The sequence below is a fragment of the Eubalaena glacialis genome, chromosome X (assembly GCF_028564815.1).
Source record: "Eubalaena glacialis isolate mEubGla1 chromosome X, mEubGla1.1.hap2.+ XY, whole genome shotgun sequence".
Classification (NCBI taxonomy): Eukaryota; Metazoa; Chordata; class Mammalia; order Artiodactyla; family Balaenidae; genus Eubalaena; species Eubalaena glacialis.
Window position 1 is genome coordinate 95,204,936 of NC_083736.1, and position 8,610 is coordinate 95,213,545.

The 8,610-nt window shown below is 53.4% G+C and overlaps 1 protein-coding gene across 1 annotated transcript; it reads left to right on the forward strand.

Moving 5' to 3' along the window:
* Window positions 1-897: 897 nt before the first annotated feature.
* Window positions 898-7,892, forward strand: LOC133081650 (nuclear RNA export factor 2-like). The gene is made up of 17 exons (XM_061177962.1): window positions 898-993; window positions 1,604-1,687; window positions 1,803-1,913; window positions 2,024-2,104; window positions 2,243-2,312; window positions 2,459-2,547; window positions 2,667-2,774; window positions 2,965-3,074; window positions 4,865-4,901; window positions 5,284-5,352; window positions 5,436-5,491; window positions 5,635-5,742; window positions 5,849-5,907; window positions 6,016-6,131; window positions 6,227-6,269; window positions 7,111-7,183; window positions 7,703-7,892. The coding sequence occupies exons 1-17, from the start codon at window positions 898-900 to the stop codon at window positions 7,890-7,892; spliced, it is 1,500 nt and encodes a 499-aa protein (XP_061033945.1).
* Window positions 7,893-8,610: the final 718 nt, after the last annotated feature.

Consider the following 8,610-nt stretch of genomic DNA (forward strand, 5'->3'; position numbering starts at 1 on the left):
GGTTGTTGGAAAGTCCTGAGAGAAGGCAAGATTCGGGTGCCTTCCTGGTACATATATGACTGGTGTCCAGTCTAACCCATGGACGCATACACCTCGGTTCCTTATCAGTCCTGCTCCACTGTGTTAAAAGTTTCAACGCAGTTGTCCTCTCCTCCCTCCTCCTTCTCCTCCCTCTTTCTCCTCCTTGTCCTCCTCTTCCTCATCCTGCTCCTCCTCGATTCTTCCCCTGATAGTGCCATCTGTCGGATAAGGCTGTCCTCTCTGCACAGGCATAAGAGTGTCCTTTCTGAGGTTTGTGGGATTGGTCCCTTAGGCCAAGTTGGCACTTTGCCTGCCCTACCATCCTGTTAGCCTAAGACATGGTACATGGTAAGTGCACCACAGATGTGTCTTCAAACTTGTATTTTTGTTCCTCTTTTCAGAATACAGTGATGGTGGTAGACCACCTCAAGGAAGAAAGAAAGGTTGTAGTTCTTTCCCAGGTAATTCTGGCAAGAGGAGCCCTCATTATGAACACGGTGGGGGTGAGCCTCAGCGCTCACACCTCCAGGAGGATGATGGAAACGTGGTGAAGAGGGATGTCCAGAAGGACCCCGAAGTAAGACAGTAAGTGACCAGGCAGCAGGGTTTGTACACAGCAGCCCCTGGCACTATGCACCTCTCTCACTCTCCGTGGACTTGTTTCTCTTCTGTCACTGCAAAACTGAAGCATGCTAGAAGTGAAATAATGGTTGAGCAATCCTAATTGTAGTGCTGGTGTCAAAGAGACGAGGGTGTACAGAAGACTTTCTTAGCACGTATGGCCACTCACCCTCCTTCTCTCCACATCCCCCCTGCAGCTCTCCCTGTACCATCCGAGGCAACGAGAGGAGAGTGAGATGGCACAGTGAAGGCCACATGCATATTACTGTGTGGGGAAACAGAAAACCTCTGGAGAGAGAAATGTGGGAGAACACACAAGATGGAACCCCAGGGAGCTGGTTCAGGGTCACAGTGAGTATCCTGAAAAATGTATGGAATGTGCAGGAGAGAAAAGTCAGGGGGAGTTGTGTTGGTCTCATGTAGAGATGCTGGTTTATTTCACTGGGGACAGTTTGTAATCTGTCCTTTTTATGACCAGGAGTTAACAATCCTGTTCATCTAAGGGCAGATTTAGAGAAGCAGTGTAAAGGGAACAGGCTGACTGTGAGGAGAACGGAGGAGCCTGTGTCAGAGCAAAGATGGAAACTACTGCCAAGGATATGGAGCAACTCCACATTGGAGGTCTCAGTTTGGCAAGCTGAGTGTGGGAGATGGAGGGTCGAGCCTCTGGAGACCTTGTCTGAGGGGCAAGCAGTGTCTGCACTGGGTAGGGTCTCCTGGAAATTTATAAAAGGAAGATCATCTCTGACACCTTGATTATTTGGAAGAGAGTTTGACTGGAGAGAAAGAGTATTTAGGAAATCCATATTACACACACCCATAAGAAATCATGCCAGTGGTCCCTTCTTTAGAAGCCCTTTCACGCTCAGTAGAAGGCCAGAAAAGAACAGGAAAAGGTTCGTCCTCCAGCCTAAATTCCCTGTTGTCTGTCATCTCTCCCATCCCTTCTTTTCATCCTTAGATTCCTTGTGGGATACAGTATGACAAGACATGGCTAATGAACTCAATCCAGAGCCATTGCGGTGTCCCCTTCACTCCAGTGGACGTAAGAGAGGATGCCGAAGCCAGACGCGTGGGCACAGGGAAGGGGGAGAGAGAGACCTGGTTCAGCAGGGTCTGTTGGCTTCTGATACTATTGCTGTTGCATTCAATCCCTGTAGTTCCACTTTATGCACAATGGGGCTCAGTTCTTTGTCCAGGAAGCTAGCACTGCCTCTGCATTGATGGATGTCAGCAACAAGATTTGTGACGAGGAGAGCCGAAAGGTGTGTGTCATGGGCATTACCTGTACCTCATCCTGAGGAAGGAGTACAGGCCAGGGGCTGGTTGTCTTCTTTGGAACTAGAGTTCCTGGTGCTTACCCCACCTCTTCTTCCTGCAGATACCTGTCTTTGTCAGCCCCTCCGCTGCTCCCTACTCTGTGCGCGATAAGTTGAAGCCAGAAGAAATGGAGCATCTAAAGGTAGTGCAGACTCAAGGCATGTTGTGTGCCAGCGCTCAGACCCACCTCTCCTTCCTTCAGCCCCCCGTCCCCCTCGCTCCTGATTTCCCTGCCACCACCACAGCCTCAGAGCGGCTCTCTCCACCTCTCTCTCCGCAGCTGACCTTGAGCAAACGATTTGATGTCTCCCAGCAAGCTCTTGACCTCCGGAGGCTCCGCGTTGACCCAGGTACGGCTGACAGCAGTAATACTAGGGCGGGCGAGGGCAGAGGGGTCTTCCTGGATGGAGACTTAGGGATGGTAACGTGGGGCGGGGCTGGTGCTGGCCCCAGACCCCACTCAGCCATCTGATTCCCTCCCCTCTCCTTCCTGAAGGCTTGTTGGGCCATGGTATTGATATAATCCTGAATCGAAGAAGCTGCATGGCTGCCACCCTGCAGATCATCAAAAAGAATTTCCCTGAGGTGAGGCTGTAGGCCCAGTGCTGGTATTAGGGTAGGGGGTGGAAGAGATGGGGTGGAGGGCAGATTTGTCTCCAAGGTCCTAGATAGTAACCTTCACTCTACCTCTCCTTGCCCCAAAGCTGTTGTCCTTGAACTTGAGCAGCAGCAAACTGAACCAGCTGGATGGCCTGTCTGATATTATACAGATGGCCCCCACGGTCAAGATCCTGAACCTCTCCAAAAATAAGGTGAGAAGGGGGAGCCAGATCAAAGTTGGGTTGAGAGTAAGTGTTGGGCGTGTTAGTGGCCATCAGAGTGATGACAGGAGGCAGGTGAAGGTACCTGTGGGGAAGGGAGGGAGGGGGCTGGGGCTGCAGGGATCCGGATGTCCCTCTTTCCCTGGGATTCCTTTTCCCACTTCCGCCCCATATTTCTCAGCTGAAGTCTGTGTGGGAGTTGAGCAAGATGAAAGGGCTGAAGCTTGAAGAGCTGTGGCTGCAAGGGAACCCATTGTGTGGCACCTTCCCAGACTGGTCCACCTATGTAAGGTCAGTGTGAACACCCTGTCACCCTTCTTGGTGACCTTCACCCATGGGAGCCTAGACTATCTGTGACAGTGCCCCTTTGCCAAAGGTGGCAGCCCTGGTCTTCTGGGAGGATCACAGGCCCCACCTTCTGCTCTCTCTGTGCCTATCACCGGTGAGGAGTTTCCTTCCCCTGACCTGCTCACCTCTGCAGGGACTCTGGGGTCTGTTTCCAGCTCTCTGCACCCAGCTATATTCCACCAAGGCCTCCCAAGAGTGTGCCCCAGGAAACAGGGCTTCTCCTCCTCACCAGGACCAGGAGCGACCAGCCTTGATCCAGATGCTGGCGCCCTGGACTGAGAAGGGTCCTCCAGCCCAGGGCCTCATGCTGAGAGAAGCCTTCCTTCTTCGTGCTGAGATGGCGTTTGCCTCCCCCGTTCTGAGAGGGGCCCTCTTCCCCTTCCTCCAAAGGGGTCCCCCCTCCTCTCCCAGGTTGACATGGGGGCTTTCCTGCGCCATGCTGAGGGCTGAGGCCGTGGGTGGCTGCTGTCATGACATCCATTCTGCTGGCCCAACGCCAGGAGCTGGACCCTCCTTGGGAAAAAGCAGGGCTCCTTGAGTCAAGGGGCCAGACGTGGGCCCCCGCCAGTGATCAGAGGGCTTCCTGAGGCAGGAGTGGAAGGCAGAGGGCGGAGGTGTTAGGGGAGACAGAAGGACAGGCCTGTCAGGGGCACTTCCCATCCCTCCCTGCACAAGTCACATCATCCCGCCTGGTCCTTCACAGGAGCCCTGGGCAGCCTGAGACAGGTACGATTCCTCAGATAAAGAACCAACTCAGACAGGTGCAGGGGTCATCGGGAGAGAAGACGGTGATCATAAGACTGGGCCACGGATCCTAAGCCCCATACTGAGCTGGGACCTGACCCTTTCCTCATTCTGGGGAAGATGTGCCCCCATGGCTGCTCTGTTTCCCATGCCCAAGTCTGGCTGAGCTCACACAGGTGACAAAGTTTCAGCCAGCATCCAGTGGGCCCCCCAGCCCAACATGGGCATATTTTCCATTCCTACCTGGTGTGTCTGGGCGATTCTGGGGCAGGTGAAGAGCCGCAACAGGTGTGCCGTTTCCCCTTTCTTCTCTCTTCTTCCCTGACCCCGACCACGGGAGAGCTTCTTTCCCTTCCCTTTGTTTTCTCTCTCTCCCTTGTCTCTGTGCCCCTATGTCTCTGTCATCTCTCCCCTCCTACCTTCACTCCCTTTCTGTCTTCATCCCCTCCCTGAGCCCCACCTCACTCACCTCCCTGGCCCAGCATCCTGGGCCATCCCTGGGGGGTGTCCGGGTTTTGCCAGAGTGCTGGACCCCCAGTGAGGTAGCAGAGCCCCAGGCTCCCACCCCATTCCCTCTTCTCCCCACAGCCTTCAGTGGGGCCCTGGAGGAAGGAAGTGAGGAGAAGGAAGCCCTGCAGCATGGGTTTGAAATGCTGCTCCCTGTGGCACTGGAGAAGGGAGTCCGAGTAGTCTGGGTGGGAGCTACCCAGGCGAAGGAGAGGAAGGGAGGGAGGGAAGGAATATTAAAGTGAAGGTATTGAGAGAGATGAGGAGACAGTGCCTTTCACACAGTAAGATGACAGATGCTCAGTGCTCAACAGGGAAGTGGACCGAAAACCCTTAAAATCAGAAGCAGAGGTGGGCAAAGGGCGCTGCTGGATGGGCCAGAACACACTGATCTCTGTTTATGGTATTACTGTTTTAACTCAAAGGAAGCATTGCAGCCTTGAACTATCAACCACCTCTTCTCTATTTTTGGTTTTGGACAGGGCCATCAGAGATCGTTTCCCGAAGTTATTACGCCTAGTAAGTGCCTACGTAAATCATTGTTTCTTACGAATGTCGGTGATCTCTGCACCTGCCCTCAAGCCCTTTGGGTCTTGCCTAGATCACATATTAGCATCAGAACCTTAACCATTTTGGGGGACATGGACTCCTGAAAATGACATGGATGGACTTGCTGGAAAAATACCCATAAATACACACACGCACACACACAAGTTGAATATAACACTAGAGACTTCCAGGACCTCATGATGAAGACATCCACTGTAAGCTTTCCCATGGAATTTCCAGGGCCCTTTCACACCTGACCTCTGACCCTCACCCTCCTGGGCCCATCCTTTTCCCGGATCATCCAGGGCCACTCCCCTGGTCTCCACTCCTGACTTCCTCTTCCCTTCTCCAGGATGGCCAGGAGTTACCGTCACCAGTTACCGTTGACGTTGACACTCCCTATGTAGTAAAGCCCTGCAAGGTGAGGAAGAGGATCAAACAATATTTGGGGTGTTGCAGGGAGGCTTTATCCACTGCACAGTCTCAAATGCCATTTGATTCCAGGGCAGCTACTTTGGATCTGATAAGCTGAAGAGACAAGTCCTGCAATTCCTGCAGCAGTAAGTACCTCTGGGAAGCTGAGCAAGGGGGGGAGGGCGAGGACAGGTGAGGCCACCTAAGCACAGGTCTGCTCAGGGGAGTTTCCAAGTCTCATTTGAGGTCCAGACCACAGAGATAGACTGTCCTCATTGCTCCCCCTCAGGTTCTACTTGATCCATGACTGTGGAGACCGACAGTGTCTCGTGGGTTCTTATCACGAGCAGGCCTGCTTCTCCCTGACCATTCCCTTCCACCCCAAGGACCCAGCCCCGTGAGTATCACAGCACAGGCTCTGCTCCTGGGCCGTGTGGCTCCCCAGCAGACACAGGCCAGCTCCTGCAAACACCCACCACCCACTGTTGCTCTTTGTCTCCTAGAAGCAGCTTGTACGAGTACTTTAAGGACAGCAGGAATATGAAGAAGCTCAAGGACCCCCGTGAGTGTGTGATGGGAAGACTGGGTGGGAAAGGGCGGTGAAGGGGTCAATCATAGGGCCCAGGGCGTGGCAGCCCCTGACCTTCGCTCGCTTCCCCTCCCCTCACAGACCTGCGGGTCCAGCTGCTGAAGCACACAAAACGTGACATTGTGCACACCCTCTGTGTGTTGCCCAAGACTCAGCATGACTTCAGCTCCTTCGTGGTGGACACGTGGTCGCAGACGGTGAGCGCCTGCTTCCTCCCTCGGGCAGGCCCAGGAAGCCACAGGTGGGTCGAAGGTGGAAGTGGTGACTGGGCACCTCCGCTCTTCCTTTTCAGGAAAGGATGCTCTGCTTCTCTGTCAACGGGGTGTTCAAGGAAGGTGAGTGTGTGTAGAGCCCCCTTGCCAGATTCCCCACTGCTGCCTCCCCCTGGCCAGGCTCATTCCCAGAACCACCCAGCTTCCCTGACCCCTTCCGTCCCCTTCCCTTCCCTTCCCCTTCTCTTCCCTTCTCTTCCCTTCCGTTCCCTTCCCTGCCTTTTCCCTCCTTTCCCCTTCCCTTCCCTTCCACTCCCCTCCCTTACCCATCTCTTCACTTCCCTTCCCTTCCTTGCCCTTCCCTTCCCTTACCTGCCTTTCCCCTCCTTTCCCCTCCCCTCTCTTCCCTCCCTTTCCCTTCCCTTCCCCTCCCTCCCCTTCCCCTCCCTTCCCTTCATTTCCCTCCCCTCCCCTCCCCCCTCCCCTCCACCTCCCCTCCCCTCCCCTCTCCTCCCCTCCCCTTCACCACTGTGTTCTCCAGCCCTCAGGCTTCCCACAGACAATCCAGGTTTGAGCTGTGTCCATGCCTGTCTGCCCTGCACACCCTGGGCGTTGGGGACACAGGCTGCGGAGTTTGGTGGCTCTCATCCCAGATACTTACTCTGAGAACTTGGGCCGTTACTTAACCTCTCAGTTTCCTCATTTGCAAAATGGGGTAGTAGTATCCACCTCTTGGGCGGCTGTGAAAAACGCATCCCGTGAACCTGTGTAGTGGTTGTCAGGGGCCCTGTCACTGGGCGCAGACTGCTCCTATAGTTGCCCTCCCCATTGCCGACACCCTGGCCCCCGTGAACAACTGCCCTCTCAGCATGAGTGTCCAGTCACAGCCTGACTGGGGACCGCCGTGTGAGCGTGTACAGCACGTGCGGCTCTAAGGGGTACTGTTGTTTGTTTGCTGTTGAAGTGGAAGGAAGTTCTCAGGGCTGTGTGCGTGCCTTCACCCGGACCTTCATCGCTACCCCTGCCAGCTACTCCAGGTGAGAGCCCTGTTGTGGGCGGGAATGCCCATCCCCGCCTGGGCTCAGGGGCGTGGGAATGTGGTGGTGCAGACCTTAGGTTTACTCGGTATTGTGGAACGCCAGCAGGGAGATCCCAGGAGCAGTCTAGCCTAGTGGTTAAGAAGAGCATGGGCTCTGGAATCGGCCTATGCGTTCTCTCCTTGACCCAACACTCACTCGCTGTGTGACCTTGGTCCAGTCACATGACCTCTGTGTGACTCAGTGTCTTCTTCCGAGAATGGGGATCAGAGCGTCCACCCCTTGGGCTGTGGTAAAGGGTAAATGCGAAATTGCCCGTGGGTTGGGGATAAACCTATGAATCGAGTGAAGGTGGTAGACAGTCTCTCCAAAGGTGGGCTCTGTGGGGAGGGACAGAGTACCAGTCAAGGAACCTGGGAGACAGACACAGGATGGGCGTGGGAGGAATCTGGTTGCTGAGTGCCAGTGGGAGCAGAGTCAATATTGGGGGTGTGGGTGTCCATCCAGGCGTTGTCTGAGGGCCCACTTTTCCTTCAATCTGTGCATCGTGAATGACGAGCTGTTTGTGAGGGACGCCAGCCCCAGTGAGACCCAGAGTGTGTTCTCCATCCCAGTGCCTACACCCACCTCCAGCTCCATGCACACCCTCTCCCAGGAGCAGCAGGACATCATGCAGGCATCCTCCACCCGACCTGAGGTGAACCTCTAGTGGTCTCAGAAGTGAGTGCTGGGTTTGCGTGGGCATAGGAGGGAGCTGGGAGGAGTAGAGGAGTGATTAATGGGAACTTGAAGGTAATTTGATTTCCTTGTTTATTTCAGTCATTTTTAATCTGAGCATTTCATTCGTGTTACATATGAAACTACCTAGTTATTTTGGGCAGCCTTGTATTATTTTTATTAATTTCATGGATGCTGCTTCTGTATTAACAGACAGTTGGGTGTTCAGGAGTGTGCATGAGGTTCATTCCACTGTATATGTCACAGTATATGTGGAGGGGGAAAAAATCATTACCCCAAAACATACTACCCAAAGGTAACCGTTGAATGTTTTCATCTTCATCACATCTTCCTGTAAGTTTGCTTATGTAGGTGTTTACATGTTTATTATGCACGTTTATATATTTCTATATTTATCTACAGAAAATGAGGTCTCATCATGAGAGAGAGAGAGAGAGAGAGAAGGAAATAGAGAGGCAGAGACAAAGAGAACGAGAGGCTTTTGGCTGAATGGGGAAGAGGGGTCCAAAGAGGAATTATTTAATCTTCAATGCCTTGAAACTTGAGCAAGTTAACAGCTAATGTGAAGGAGCCATCTCAGCTCATTTTTAACTCTTAAATTTTCCCATATATTAATTTTCCTTCTTATCTTATTTCTACTACAGAGCTAATGAGACACCTCAAATGGAACAGTATAAATTTTAAGCCCA